Source organism: Lissotriton vulgaris, unplaced genomic scaffold, assembly GCF_964263255.1.
Source record: "Lissotriton vulgaris unplaced genomic scaffold, aLisVul1.2 SCAFFOLD_2555, whole genome shotgun sequence".
In the NCBI taxonomy this organism is placed as follows: Eukaryota; Metazoa; Chordata; class Amphibia; order Caudata; family Salamandridae; genus Lissotriton; species Lissotriton vulgaris.
Window position 1 is genome coordinate 173,142 of NW_028248833.1, and position 15,361 is coordinate 188,502.

The 15,361-nt window shown below is 48.5% G+C and overlaps 1 protein-coding gene across 1 annotated transcript in view; it reads right to left on the reverse strand.

The window, feature by feature from the left end:
- Positions 1-12,728: 12,728 nt before the first annotated feature.
- LOC147663801 (uncharacterized) overlaps positions 12,729-15,361 on the reverse strand; it is a 32,280-nt gene continuing 29,647 nt past the window's right edge. Inside the window, exon 4 of the mRNA XM_086950194.1 lies at positions 12,729-12,988. Within this exon, the coding sequence (XP_086806320.1) occupies positions 12,729-12,988 (260 nt within the window). The remainder of the gene's footprint in view (positions 12,989-15,361) is intronic.

Below are 15,361 nucleotides of genomic sequence, written 5' to 3' on the forward strand. Positions count from 1 at the left end.
ACAACATGGCAGATCTTGCTCGGGTAGAGGGACAGGCATCGGAGCAAATATCCGAAAAAATATCTGAACAGTTAATCGAATCAAACACTCAACAAGGTAATCCAGCGGAGCCAGAAGGGCCAGAAGTGCCAGAAGAACCCAGAAAAGCCACTTTAGAGACACATAACACCAACAATGTCCAAAAACCAAAAGATGGGCAACGACGACCTGAAACCAGAGGGTCCAAGGCTAAAGAAAACCCCGATGAGAAAAGCAACGCTAGTAGTAGCAATGTGGAGAAAAAGAAAAATAAGGACAAAAACAAAAATAAAGCGACGGAAAAAAACACAGACAAGGCCTTTGATAAAAAACCGGAAAAAAACATTGATAAAGATAACGACAAAGACAAGAACAAAAATGAAGGTCATGATAAAGTAAAGGAAAAAGACAGAGTAATCCTAATAAAAGAACAAAGCGACGACAATGAGAATCTGGAGTTGATAGCCAAAAAGGCAAGGAGGTTGCAAAATATAAAAAACCTGAAAGCAGCAGCCAAAAACACAGGTCAGCAGGTAGACTCCCAGCCCAGGATCGCTAATATTTTTACGCCACTATTCAAGGAAGGGCAGAACAAACTGACAGCAAACTCAAATGCAAATACGAGTAAAAACACTATCTCATCCGCAAATACTAGTGATGCGACTGAATCTTTGCCTATACTCTCAACTGAACCCCTGAAAGTTGAACACTCTTCCGCAAGGCCCCTGGTACAAACATCTAGTGATGGTGGCGAACTATACCCTGAGCCTAAAGTATCCGCCATAGATGCGGACTCTGACTCGGACATCTATGAGACAGGAGGATCTATTTCTAGTGCGACAACTGATTCAAGCGAGGCAGGAGAGGAAGATAATCCAACTGAAAGACGCTCAAGCCTCAAACTAGTAGAAGCAATGCTGAAGGTCTCTGATACCATAGGCGAAGGGAAATCAGGGGCAGGAAATCAAAATCCCACTCCCAAAAGAAGCTGGAAAATAAAAAAGAACTAGACATAGAAGACACCGTAAACTATCATATGATGAAACCACTGACCCCGGGAGTAATACGGAACATGCTAAAGAAAGACCTAACCATACCCAGAACGACTCACTATTTAAAAAGCCCATAGAATCCGAATCAGACATGTGTTCTAATCGGGTTCCATTGGAAATGGCTTCAGTACAAAATGGAAAGTACAGCGACAGACATGAAAATACAAATGAACCATCTCTGAGCGAAGTACTCAATTCCATCTAACTCTTCCATAAGGATGTCAAAATGGACAGCAACAGGAATCATGCAGCTATACAAAAACTCCAAGATGCTATACAAAAAGTAGATCAAACTTGCTCCGAAATATCTAACCGAATGGCCTCCGTCGAAACCCGTACTGAAAATCTCGAGCTCGATGTCACAAAACTCCAAACTCAGGAAAAAGAACATGAAGGTGTAATTAAAGACCTGATGCAAAAGGTTGAAGACCTTGAGAACAGAGGCAGGAGAAACAATCTGCGCTTTCTCGGCATTCCCGAGGGCACAGAAGGAAATGATCCAAGGGGCTTCATGGCTGATCTTCTGAAAACATCTTTTCCCGAACTCCAAACTTGGAACCTGAATAAAGAGATCCAACGCGCTCATCGCTTCCCCCTGGTACTCCCAAAACGTAACCATCAAACCCCACAGTACCCGAGTGCCATGTTAGTCAACTTTGGAAATTTCATCTTAAGGGAAAAAATGTATGATATTGCCAGACCGTCAAATAAAACAGAATTCAAGGGATTTACTTTCTTTGTGTGCCCGACTTCGCTCACGGGACAGTAGAACGCAGATGGCGAATGAGGCAACTATTCACCCCATTTGAACAAACTGGAGCAACAGTATACCTACAAAACCCGGCGCGTCTGAAAATCATCTATAAAGGAACAATTAAAACTTTCACAAGTGAGATCCAGGCTGAGGCCTATCTAAAAGAAATTACTGAGAAAAGCAAGCAGAACACTGGAAAATAACAAAAGGCATTCTGTAACGGTTTTAACCATCACAGCATTACAATTTATTGAACATATACGCCAGCGGATTACACACCGGCAGTTCATTGGAGGAAATAAATAAATAAATAAATATACGAAAATAATCAAAAAGAAAGGACAAAGATAAAGAAGGAGAGCATCTCAATTCTGTAAAAATTTGGGTTAGGATGACAACAAAGTGAAGTAACTTACATGTATTCTATGTACCCAAAATGTATATATTCTTGATCAGGCCACGGTGCATGCGAGCTGGGATGTTCAGTCCCTGCCGACGGCCACACCTGGGCGCCCTATGACCCAGGACGTCTCGCAGGGAGAGGGGGGGGTAGGGGGAGGGGAGGGGAGGCGGAGGGAGAAAAGTGGGGGAGGGGGGAAGCAGTTAAAAGAAACTTAAAAAACAGAACCAGAGTCAATCCAAGTCTTCCTTTTTATTTTCAATCAATATTACTCTTACGGAATAGGGCAATCAAAATCAAATCAGATCAAACACACTATCAATATGAGCTGAGGGCACTGGCTGATTATGGCTCGCTAAACATAGGACCATGGGGAAGTTAACTATACGAACTTGGAATGTTTCAGGACTCTTAGATAGTGATAAACGACAACGGCTGGGAGAGATAATCTACCGAAACCCAGCAGATATCATCTGCCTTCAAGAGACACACCTGCCCTGGCTGAAAAGACACCTTCTTTAAATCAGAGGATATAATTTATTAGCATGTACCACACAAACCTCCAATATTAGGGGGGTAGCAGTGCTTGCTAAAACTTTTTTGGGACAGGCCACTCATAAAATAGTAGACACTCATGGCAGATGGGTAATTATCAAACTAGGCATTGGTATCACTATCTGTTCTAACTATGGATCTAATCAGGATGATCCGACTATATTTGAGACACTTGAGCTCGAGCTAGCACCTATACAGGGCCCACTTATATTATGTGGCGATCTAAACATATCAATAGGCCCTTGATTCAGTAGTCATACACATCTTCACTATATTGGCCGTAAGCCACGAGTCTTTAAAGCTCTTAGCAGACTTTGTGATAGCTTTGGGTTAAGCGATGTATGGGACCTAAAAAACTATCCGGACCCTGGCTACACTTATTATTCCTTCCCCCATAGCAAATATGTCAGGATTGGCTATCTATTTGCTACTAGTGATTTGGCTGACAATGCTACAATTTAAAGGAATCTAAAATTATCTCGGACCATAATGCTCTAACTCTTACTATTAAACTTGGATCCATTAAAAGGGATCGTAAAATCTGGACATTTGATAGGAAGCTGCTAGCCAACAAAGATTATATTACTCACATTACTAGCTGGGCCCAAGAGTTTTTTTATATAAACAGATATAGTGCCTCTAGGGTTGTTGTATGGGATAGCTTTAAAGCAGCTCTAAGAGGCGAAACTACGAGCTATCAAGCTAGAATACAGAAGCAAAACAATATGGGATATCATCAACAATTGGCTGATTTGACCAGAGTCGAGGAAGAGCACATGGCACAAATAGCTCAAGGCGAAAATGGGAAACTAGCTATGCACCGTCTGCTAGTGTTAAAAACCGAGCTTAACTCTGGCCTGATTCAGAAAGCTGCTGAGACATATAAAACACACCGGAAAGAAGTGTACGAGAACGGGGAGAAAGTTGGCAAACATCTCGCACTACATACACGCCAGCAAATGTCCCATAATGCCATCACAAAGATACAATCACAAGGGCAGACGTTCACATAAACACCAGAAATAATTCAACAATACTATCAGACCCTCTACCAGGATGATAAAAAAACCAGCAGGGCTGACGCAGACTTATTCTTGAAAGATCTTCTTGATCAACCAGAGGTAAACAAGACTTTAGATGATAATTCCGGAGAAGAACTTGAAAAAGAAATTACCCTTATAGAAGTCCAGCTTGCTTTGTCTTCACTGGCTTCTGGGAAGGCGGCAGGCCCCGATAAAATACCTCTGGAACTATAGCGCTGCGAGGCCTTCGGGTGGGTATGCGCTATATAAATGGAATTTTCAATTCAATTCAATATAAAATTCTCAGTCATACCCTGGGCCCACTAATATATGATCTATTTTTAGGGATCCAATGGAGTGGTATCCCACCCACCTCATGGAGAGAAACACATAAAATTATCTTTCCAAAAAAGGGCAAACCTCAGGATCAATTATCATCATATCTTCCAATTTCCCTAATCAATTCGGATTCCAAATTATACGCTAAAATAATGGCCATCCGGCTTGGACGGGTCGTCGAACATCTGGTCTCCTCGTGGCAGCACGGGTTTATTCCCGGCAAAGGTACGACCGACCATACTCGAAGAGTAATCTCCCTGTTTGATGTAATGTCTGCAACAGGAGGCCAGATGTCGATGATCCTTCTGGATGCCGAGAAGGCCTTTGACCGGGTGTCCTGGAACTTTTTATGGGCAGCCCTGACGCAGTATAATTTCATCCCCAAATTTATCAAGTCTATAATGGCTAAACCAATAAACCAATAGCAAAATTACAAATAATGGGCTCTGAATCAAGTATAATTAGATTATCCAGAGGCACACGCCAAGGCTGTCCATGTTCTCCGATATTATTTGCCCTGTATATAAACACTTTAATTTTGAAACTTTTAGAGAACCCACTAATCACACCTATAGTTGTTAACAAATTTGAAACCAAAGTATTGTCCTATGCAGATGATATTGCTGTACTAACGCCTAATCCTTCCGTGGCATATCAGAAATAGAGGCAGTAACGCAAGTCTATGGACGCTACTCTGGATATTCTCTGAATAAAGAAAAAACAATCATCCTATGTACGGATAATATTATTTGTAATGATCACAGGAAAACTGATAATGCTACATACCTAGGTGTTACATAAGCCCCGATGTTACACGAATCTCTCAACTCAATTATGAGCCATTACTAAACACTGTAAAGAAAGATCTAGATCGGGTTAATAGTCTACAGTTGTCAATAATTGGTAGAGGAAACTTTTTAAAAATGAATATCTTGCCAAGGGTGCTTTATCTTTTCCGGGCTATTCCATATATACCCGAAGAAAAGGTCCTCAAAATTCTAGACTCTCTTATGTCCAAATTTATGTGGCAACAGGGCAAAACCAGAATATCCTTGAAGCTTTTGTCACTACCACAGAACAAAGGTGGACTAGCTGTTCCAAACATTCTGCTATATCCCTGGGCTTCATTTCTCCAACAGATGGCTCCTCTACTTTATGAGAATCCTAGCTCAGATACTATGGAGAATGCACCTATTCCATCTATATACGAGATATCCCTAGGGGAAAAAGCTAAAGGTCTTTTTCTAAGACAAGTAGAGAGAAGCTACTACAAGAAAAATAAATTCAAAGTTATCACGAGTGCCTGGACAATCTGGTTAAGGATTACGAAATATATGCACATCCCAAAGCTTAACAGGTATTCTCCCCTATGGCATTCTAACCTTCTTCCCGAACTAGGGAGCGATGCTATCGCAAAGAAATGGCACTCTGTAGGAATTACCTCAGTTGGTGACCTTTTTGGTGCGAATGAGGCTTATACTTTTACTGATCTACAGGCAGAGAGCAGTGCCGTGAGGGAAATGGCTTGTCAAACCCACCATCTCTGGGCAGCCAGTCCTGTGCATCAGCACCGCCGTGAGGGAAACGGCGCAACGACCACCCATCTCCTGACCGACGGCGCCGAGCGGGCAGGGAACCACAATTCCCAGGTGCCCCGGCGGCCGTGACGCGAGCAGAGCGCCCGGAGGCGCGTTAAAGGAGTGCAACACCTCTCGCCCCGCGAGTCGCGCGCGGGGAGTGCCCGGGGCGAAGCCCGGGCAAAGGGCGGGCCCTCTGTGGCCCTCTGAGGCACGAGGAGGACGGGACGGGGCCACTCCATTTCGTCTCTACTCTAAGGTACTTTTCACTGGCCAACCTTCATTTGGGAACTGTGGTTACAGAAATTATTGTTGGGACTATCTGCCTTTTTGCCAGGTGTTATTGACATTTGTGTCTGTTGTTCCGCGTAGTAACCCAAATCGCAGTATAGGGGCTAGTAATTGTCAGCATGTCCCCAAGAGGCACCCGCAGCAGAACAGCTGCTGCTGTGACTGGCCCCATTGACCTTTTTATAACGTAGGCCAATGACGCCATCAATCAGGGCATTAGCCTTTTAGAACGCAGGGTATCTCAAGATCTGGCGCATGCCAAACGTTCCTCACTTGGCCTTATTGCTACCGCCACCACACCTGCACAAGCTATGCCTAATAACATCAGACCACTACTTGATGTTTGCGCTGACATCCATACCATCCCCAGCGAGGTTAACCTTTCAGCCACCATTCCCCTGCTAGATTCAGACACTGATATTAGCACAGACCTGGAAAAAACCCCTGACCTACTCATTAATCCCTCTCCCAAAGTGAAATCTGCTGATAACACCAGGCAAGCGAGAGGTAGGCGAGAGGGGGCAGTTCAAAAATTGAAGTTACATGCACCCAAGCCCCGGGTCACCATGGTCAGGAAATATGGCCGAGCACAAAGGAAATCTGGGAAAAACACAAACTCTGTCCCTAACACCAACCATAACACACCTAGGGTCACGGTAATATCTCAGAGGGACGATAGCGAAATTGTTCAGCAGGGCAGAACAATGAACACTAACACAGATAAGGCATATGACCCCCTGCTGGAAAGACTGGGGGAACTATTAAGTATTTATCTATCCCCAATTGAAAATAGGCTTGCTCGATTAGAAAAACAACTAGATGAATTGAGTAGCCCTCTTAAGAATTTCCTAAAGGAAGGCCCTGCAACAAGTTCGAATAACAGCTACCCCACCAAAATAGCAGGTACCAAAACAAATTTAAAATTTACAAAGGTTAAAGGAACGTTGTATTTAGGTGAAAAAGTCAAAATTCACCTGTTATAGCACTCTCAAGTAAACAGGACTCGGCCCCTAAATGACCTCCCATATGACATCACTCAGGTTCTGTCGCACCATTGACAACATCTCGGCAGCATCTGAAATGACATCATTGATGACAACACTGTGCAAGGCAGGGGCGCTGGTTATAGTTATTTTAGGGCACAAGTTATAGGTACTTTTGGACATTTGTTGTAATCACTTTGGCTAAGTATAAACTCATTCATTTCAGTATTTCAGTGGCTTTGTTTGTTTGGAACACTATGTTTTAATTGGCACATTCACCTAACTATAACATCCCTTTTAACCTTTGTATGTATGTAAGTGTGTCTGTGTGTGTGTGTATATATATATATATATATGTAAAAAAGGAAGTAGGGAACTCTGGGTAGTTCCTAAGTTTAGGTGGAGAGCAGCTCTTTCACATGGAGAACTCGGCAACACCACCCACACTCTAAAACGGCTCACCTCAAATATCTGCTTTTCTAGCAGAGCTTGAATGCATAGGATGAGCGCGGCGCCGTGCACGCGGAGCTAGAACAATTACAAACTCCTTTGTCATTTTTGCAGCACAGTCTCTGAGCACAGGGTTAGCTAGTGCCATCCACGCTGAGCTGAAAATGATAAAAGCCTATCACCACTCCAGGCTCAGTATTACAGCTTTGGATTGGTGAAATACCACCCAAGCAACCCTGGAATGAATAAAAGCAACCCCTGACACGTGTTTCGCTCTTATTAGAGCTGCCAGAGAGACATGATGGGGGCCTATTAGCAACAAATAGCGATATTTATCGCTAAATGCGCTTAGCGCATTTTGTTTTAACACCGCCTATCGCCGGCGGCCTATAGCGGCTAAATGCGTGAATATCGCTGGAAAAGCAGCGATATTCCCGCATTAACGGCAATGGGGGCTCAATCTGATAATCCTCCCCCATTGACTATACAGGTAAGTCAACCTTTTAGCAGGCGTTAGGTTATAGCAATAATTGCGCTTAGCGCCATTTTTTTTATCGCTTTGCCTGCCTTGTTAATAGGCAATAGCTGTGTTAGCGACTATTTTCAGCCGCTAACAGTTTTTTGTACGCCCACTTTGCATGTCATTAGAGATAAATATCGCTGACATGCAAAGCGGGCCCCAAACCTTTAGCTATCGCCTGAAAGCTGTCGCTAACGGCTGTTAGCGACAGCTTGCTTATAGGGCGATAGAAATATTGCTGATTTAGCAGGAAAAAATCCAGCTAAAGCGCCGATATGGCCCTTGATAATATGCCCATAGTTTTGTCCAGACACAGAGGAACACCCAGTATAAATCAAAGCAAAAACCTTTCAAGACAAGTTTTAGGTGGAGAATGTTGGTGGAGTGATGGTATTGTGTGATGGTATTGTGTGATGGTGCACCAGTGTGTGATGTTATTGTGTGATGGTGCAGCAGTGTGTGATGGTATTGTGCAATGCTGCAGTTCTGTGTGATGGTATTGAGCGATGCTGCAGTGCTGGGTGTTGGTATTGTGCGATGCTGCGGCGCTGTGTGATGGTGCAGCTTTGTGTGATGGTATTGTGCGATGCTGCAGCGCTGTGTAATGGTGTGCAATGGTGCAGTGCTGTGTGATGGTATTGTGCGACGCTGCAGCAGTGTGTGATAGTATTGTGCGATGCTGCAGCTTTGTGTGATGGTGTTGTGTGATGCTGCAGCTTTGTGTGATGGTATTGTTCGATCCTGCAGGGCTGTGTGATGGTATTGTGTGATGGTGCAGGCGCAGCGTTGTGTGATGGTATTGTGTGGTGATGCAGCGTTGTGTGATGGTATTGTGTGACGGTGCAGCGTTGTGTGATGGTGCAGCAGTGTGTGATGGTGCAGCAGTGTGTGAGGGCGCAGTGTCTAGCCCGCGGAGGGCCCGTGCGCTGGGTCTCTCAGGCGCCTCGAGGCGGCCTCCTCCTCTCTCGAATGAGGAGACCCCTTGAATGGGGGTGAGGTGGGTGAATGAAAAGGCAGAGGCGCCATTCATGCTCCTCGAGGTCTGTTGATGCGCAGCGCTTTCCATGAATGACTGCACGTGGAGAGCCCTCCCCCCAGTGCGTGATTCACTGCTCGGCCAATCCGCGCACAGCGCCTCCACTGCATTGATGAAACGCCGAGGCGCTGTGTCAGCATCCTCTGCTATCGATGACAGGCGGGCCATGTCCCCGAGCTTTTCAGTTAAGGACATTTCAAGTCACTGCGGGAGGGGGGGTGATGGAGAGGGGGGCGGTCACTGAAGCCCGGCTTCACCCAGACCTGACGTCAGACGTCCACACACCCACACCAGCCTTACAGCTGCGGCTGGGAGGGTCTCTGAGGCCCGCACCCCCCATGGCAGAGACGTGCCTGAGAGAAGCGAGAACCGCTCGCTCTCGTCGGAGGACACGTGTCCCAGCGAGGAACGGGCTCTCCAAGACGGGGAGTTGGGGTGGGGCTACCCCCTTTTGCCACCCTGGAAGAAGATGGATGGATGGATGGATGGACGGACATGTGGGTGGTTGCATAGGTCGATGGATGGTGGATGGGTGCATGGATGGATAAATGGTTGGATGGATGGATGCATGGTTGGATAGGTGGAGGTTGCATGGACGGTGGATGAGTGGGTGGATGCATGGATGGATGCACAGATAGTTGGATGGATGGAAGGATGATGGCAGATCTGGCTGTTTGATCAGTAGCTGTTCCACCTCCCCCACCCCCTCCCCAGCGCCTTGAGACCCTCAAGGGTGAGTAGCACGCTTTACAAATGTATGACTGATTGATTGATTGATGGATGGAATGATAGATGAACATACGGACAGGTGAGTGGATGGATGGATGGATGGATGGACGGATGGGAGAGTGGATGGATGGATGATCATATCAATGGCTGGGTGAAAGGATGGATGGACGATGGCAGTGTGGAGTTGTTAGAAATGGCAAGATACGGTTGGCTGAGGCTTGCGCCAAAGCCAGGCAGAAACCACCATTCTACGTCAGGGCAAGGAAGTCACCCGCCCAAAATAACCCCTGCTCACCCTCTTGGTAGCTTGGCACGAGCAGTCAGGCTTATCCCGGAGGCAAGATGTAAAGCGTTTGCGCGCGCACCCAGCGAGAACACCCAAGGCCCACCACAAAGGAAACTCCACACAAGGTTATATATAAAAATAGCCTTTGTATTACCAAACACATTAGATAGTAAACATACACTTTACAATGTGCCACCGGCACCGGCAGAATGAACAGGGGATTATATACACAGGACAGGGCCACAGGGACCACTGTCAGGAATAAGCACTTGGTAGAACTAGCACTTAGTAGAAATAGCACTTTGTAGGAATAGCACTTAGAACATAGAATAATTGTAGCACCAAATAGCAACTGTGGCACACAGCCAATAACCACTGGTAAAAGGTAAGTACACCCTACGCAATCCTATACACCTTAGGCAAATATCACGCAGGGAACCATGAACTCACTAGTAGAACCTATATTAGGAAAAACAACCTCCTAAGCATAAACATACATGTAGAAGTATAGGCATAAAGCATTGCAGGCTCTTCTACGGGGGCTCTCGGTAAATAACTGTGCCCAAGAACAACGTGGGAGCCTGGCAGGCTCTGGGGATAAAATAACTGCGCCCTCAGGAGCCTCGTGGCTCTAAAAACAAAATGCCCCCTTTGAGCCTCGAGTGCTCGATAAACAAATATGGCCCCCTTGGACCCTCGTGGGCTGGACGAAAATGCTGCCCACTGGGGGAGCAACCTGCTGCCAACCGGGGCCGCTCTACCCTCAGAAATGCCTCCAAACTGGTGGAGCCTCTCGGGCTCGAGCAACAATGCCGCCACTTCCGTTGGAGCCACGGGGCTCTGAACAACTACCCCCTTCGTTGGAGTCCCACTCGGGGGGACTCGAGAGATAATGGCCCCAAAACGAATATAGCACTACTAGGGGGGGCGGGCACTGGCAATGTGCCCCGACGCCTCCCATCTCTCCAAGTCAACACATACGGCCCCCACTCACCGGGACCTGGGGCGGGGGCTCCTCTTTGGCGCTGCCTCCCTGCGGCGTCTCCCCACTGCCGGGATTCCTTCTCACCCGGTCCTGCTCCTGGGGAGGTGGGGGCAGGTTTTCTCCCAGGCGGCGGGCGAGGTCTCTTACTCGGGAGAGCCTCGCTGAGGAGACAGAACGCTTCCTGCTTCTTCTCCGGATGACATCGTGGGGCTTCCCTCAGGAAGCAGAAGTCAAGCCCTACGTCAGGCTTCGCCCTGCCTGACTTCCTGTGGGCTGGCCGGGGCCCACGGCAGGGATCTTCCCGGGCAAAAACACGGGGTAGGTACCCGTTGAAGCACAGTCCCGGGCTGGGTGGGCACCCGCTAGGGTAAGAACGCTGGCACAAGGTCCCTGCGGGGTGGGCACCCGCTGGGGACACAAACTACGGCAAGGAGCGGGGTGGGCACCCGTGAGGTACGAGAGGAGGGGGGAATCCCTACGCCCGGGATTCCCTCTCGAGGAAAGGCAGCACAGCGCAGCAAAAGCCCCCTCACACTCCACTTCTTCTGGGGGTCAGAAACACAGGGCCCCTTGAAAAGGACAACTAAAGCGCTCGGTGGACAGTGTAAATAAAGCGCTCCCCAGGCACTTGGCAGGCAGAAGTTCAGGAGCAGTCCTTAGGAAGGCAGGGGGGGGGCAAAGGCTGGGCCCAGGGGCCAGCTCACAGGGCCCTCCAGGCAGGGAGGCAGTCCCCAGTGGCGGTCCTCCTGGCGCCCAGCAGCAGCAGCAGGCCCCCCTCAAGGTTGGATCAGGAACAGAACATTTTGCAAGGGGTCACAACCCCTTTTTATACACATAAATCCTTTGTCTGGTAGCACAGGGTTAGGGACAAACCAGATGCAACTGGTTTTGGAGCACTCTGTTGTGTTCAGCCCCCCTCTCCATTCAGAGGGCAGGCTAGGGTCATCAGTCGCACCACAGGGGGCGGAGGCAGCATTGTGTAGGGAAGGCCCAGCCCTATTCAGGTCCCAGGTGCACTCCTCCCACCCATCTGCCTGTCAATCTCTCTATTCACCACCGGGGCAGACCGATCCTGACTCCTGGAGCCAGGCTCACCAGCCAGCTCCAGCCAATCACAAGCCAGACAGTCACTGCACCTTTATTACACAGACCCTGCAATCCCCACACATCAGGAACTAACATGGACACATACATTCCCCATGCATTCCTATGGGAGGGCAGGCCAATCTCACCACACGCACTCAGAGTGCGCATGCACTTTACACTGGAACACAGTGTTAAAGTGCGTAGAAGCCAAAAATAACTAACACCAGGTCACAATTAAAAGCAAAAAGTTTAGGGGTGAACCTGCCAGAAGGGCCAAGTCCAACAGGAGTGTTTTACATTTCTTGCTGCTTCCCTGCTGCGTGGGACAAGAGTACATTTTGATATAATTCCTGGGTAGAAAAAGCTGCATTCAAGAGGTCTTGGAATACCTGGACACTGGTACTTGGACACTGGTACACGGACACTGGTACCGGACATTGGTACCCGGACACTGGTACCCTGATACTGGTACCTGGCTGCTGGTACCGGACACTAGTACCTGGATACTGGTACCCGGATACTGGTACCTGGACACTGGTACCCGGACACTGGTACCCGGCTGCTGGTACCGGACACTGGTACCCGGATACTGGTACCCGGATACTGATACCTGGGCACTGGTACCCAGACACTGGTACTTGGACACTAGTACCTGGCCAGACACTGGTACTGGACACTGGTACTGGACACTGCTACCCGGACACTGGTACCCGGACACTGGTACCAGAAACTGGTAGCGGCATACTGGTACCCAGATACTGGTACCTTGACACTGGTACCTAGATACAGGTACTTGGACACTGATACCGAGCCAGACACCGGTACCGGGCACTGGTACCTGGACACTGGTACCCGGACACTGGAATCAGACACTGGTACCGGACACTGGTACCGGATACTGGTACCTGGACAATGGACCCAGACACTGGTACCCAGTCTTAAGGGCACACCCGGGGTGGGTTCAAAGTGGGGGAGGTTAACAGGGAGACCTGAGCACCCTTCATGTGCCCGCTACCGGTGTTCATGGGGGGGGCTGCCTGCCCTCCTCATACTTCCCGTTCCAGAATGTTCCACCTGGGCCGATAATGAATTTGAAGACGGGGCACTTTTGTTTAGCTGCACATTAAATAATTGTGGGAAATCATACACAATCTCCCAAGAGTTTTTTGATTTCCCACCTATGCACGGGCGGTGCGCCTGCACACCTCTACTTATGTCGACACACATAGTGGCAATATCGGCCCGCACCCCAACCCCCTCACAGCAATGTACATATCCCATAAATAAACAGACCAGACAACTTGTTGATGGGAAAACGTTGCTGCAGGTTTATTAGCATAACATGGTGGGTTATCTTACAAACGATCCAAAGGCAAGCCGCCCCTCGTGGCCCACCACCTGATGGGCCAAGTTGCATTGCTGCCTTGGCCAGGCGGTGCTTAGCGGTTGTGGTGAGCGGATAGCCCCTTCCATATCCAGTGAACAATTGGTCCGCCCGCTTGCTCACACCCCCCCTACGAGGGGCGGAGCGTTCAAGCGACCCCCGGTTGTATAGGTTTCCAACCGCCCGTAGGATAAACGGGGTGCAGTCCCACCCCAGGGTCCACCGCACCGATCTCCCGGGGATAATAGGCCTCAGCGCCCTTTGTGCTCCTGGATAGGGTACTCCTGAGTACCTTTCATCTCTGGATCATCCTGTAACTCAGTCACAGCCCTGGGAGTGGCGACCGTCGCAACCAGGGCCCCCCACCTGAGCCCGCCCTCCTACTTGCAGCCTGCTACTAATAGTGCTTCTTCGAGGTCTAAGAGTAACAGATCCATGCCCACTTCGGAAAGGTGAACTCCTTTCTCCTCAAAGCATCCTGTGGATTTGGCGTGCAGCTCCCCATGTCTTATGAAACCAAAACCCATTTGATCAGTAAATTTACGCATTGCGCAGTTAACCCTCCTGCGCGCCACCTCCAAAGCTTGACCCGAGCGTGCCCCATGCCACACCAGGCGTGGGGTGATCTCTGACCACCACAGGTCCCTAACATGCTGCTTATCTTGAACAGGGTCGCCTTCATGTCCCTCAGCAAAGTCCTTTTGCCCAAAGTCCTTTTGCCCAGTGCCGGTAGGTCGTTCCCCCCAAGGTGTATGACTAACACATCCGGAGGAGGGGGGATCCTACCCAGTTCTCGCTGCAGCGTGCACAACAACCCATTCCAACGCATGCCCGGTGATCCCAGCCAAATAATTTCAGTGTTGAAAAACCCTGGTTCCACTTCCTGCTTTCAGACCACTGTGCCAATCTGGAGACACCCGCGTGGCCCATCACCCTGACCTTTGTTCCTGGTAAATAAAGAGATGTGATATATCAAACTTGTTTTATTAAACACAACTTAAACCACTGCAACAAATACATCACACAACACACTGCTGCCAGCCGGAGGCCGTGTACTGGCAGCTCAATAACTTAGTGGCCACAAGCCATCTTGCATTAGAATTACATGCCCCCTAACACCTTTTTGTAATGGCCCTCCTAGGGACTGTTGTCGGCCTGACAATTCTTTAATGCACTCATGGTCTAATGTATCTTTTGAAATAGTGAGATTGCCACCGCTCCACCTGCTTGATGCCTTCCGCTGGCAAACCTTCTATAAATGCTGTAGTGGCTGCGCCTATGCGAAAGGAATGAGTGCAAAAACGCTTGCCCGGGTGTTCCCGCCAGACAGCGCCAGACATGCATGCATAACATGTTCCACCTGATATTTGGTGAGGGGGGTGCTGTCTGCATGGATGAGAAAGTAGCCGTCCGATGTTGGGCGTACGGCCAGGTAAGCGACTACTAGACTGACTGGGCAATATTTGCTTAATCCCAAGCTGTGCAACCAAAACACTTTACTTCCCCTCCGCTGATCAGTCTTACATTGCCGTAGCGTGATTTTGAGTGCATCACCAGAGAGTATCACATCCTGCAACTTCAGAGCCACCCCAACGTATCGTTCTGAGATCTAGCAACCAACTCGCTAATCCTGAACGCACCAAAGAAAGCCAGGCTGAAAGTAGTTGCAAACAGCGCCGCCTCAAAATCTGAGCTAGTTGCCTCGTGCAGCCAGTCGATCATCCCTTGTAGTGTCTGCAAGTCTATGGGTGATCTAGTGTCTGGTGCCTTTGGTACACTCCTAGTCCACCCTTTTAAAGCTGCCCTAATCACGAAGGCCTTGGTTCGGTCTGCTTGCCCCCTAAGCTTGGTGTGGTGGCTGATGGCTGCTAGGTGGCCTGATATCCAGGAATGG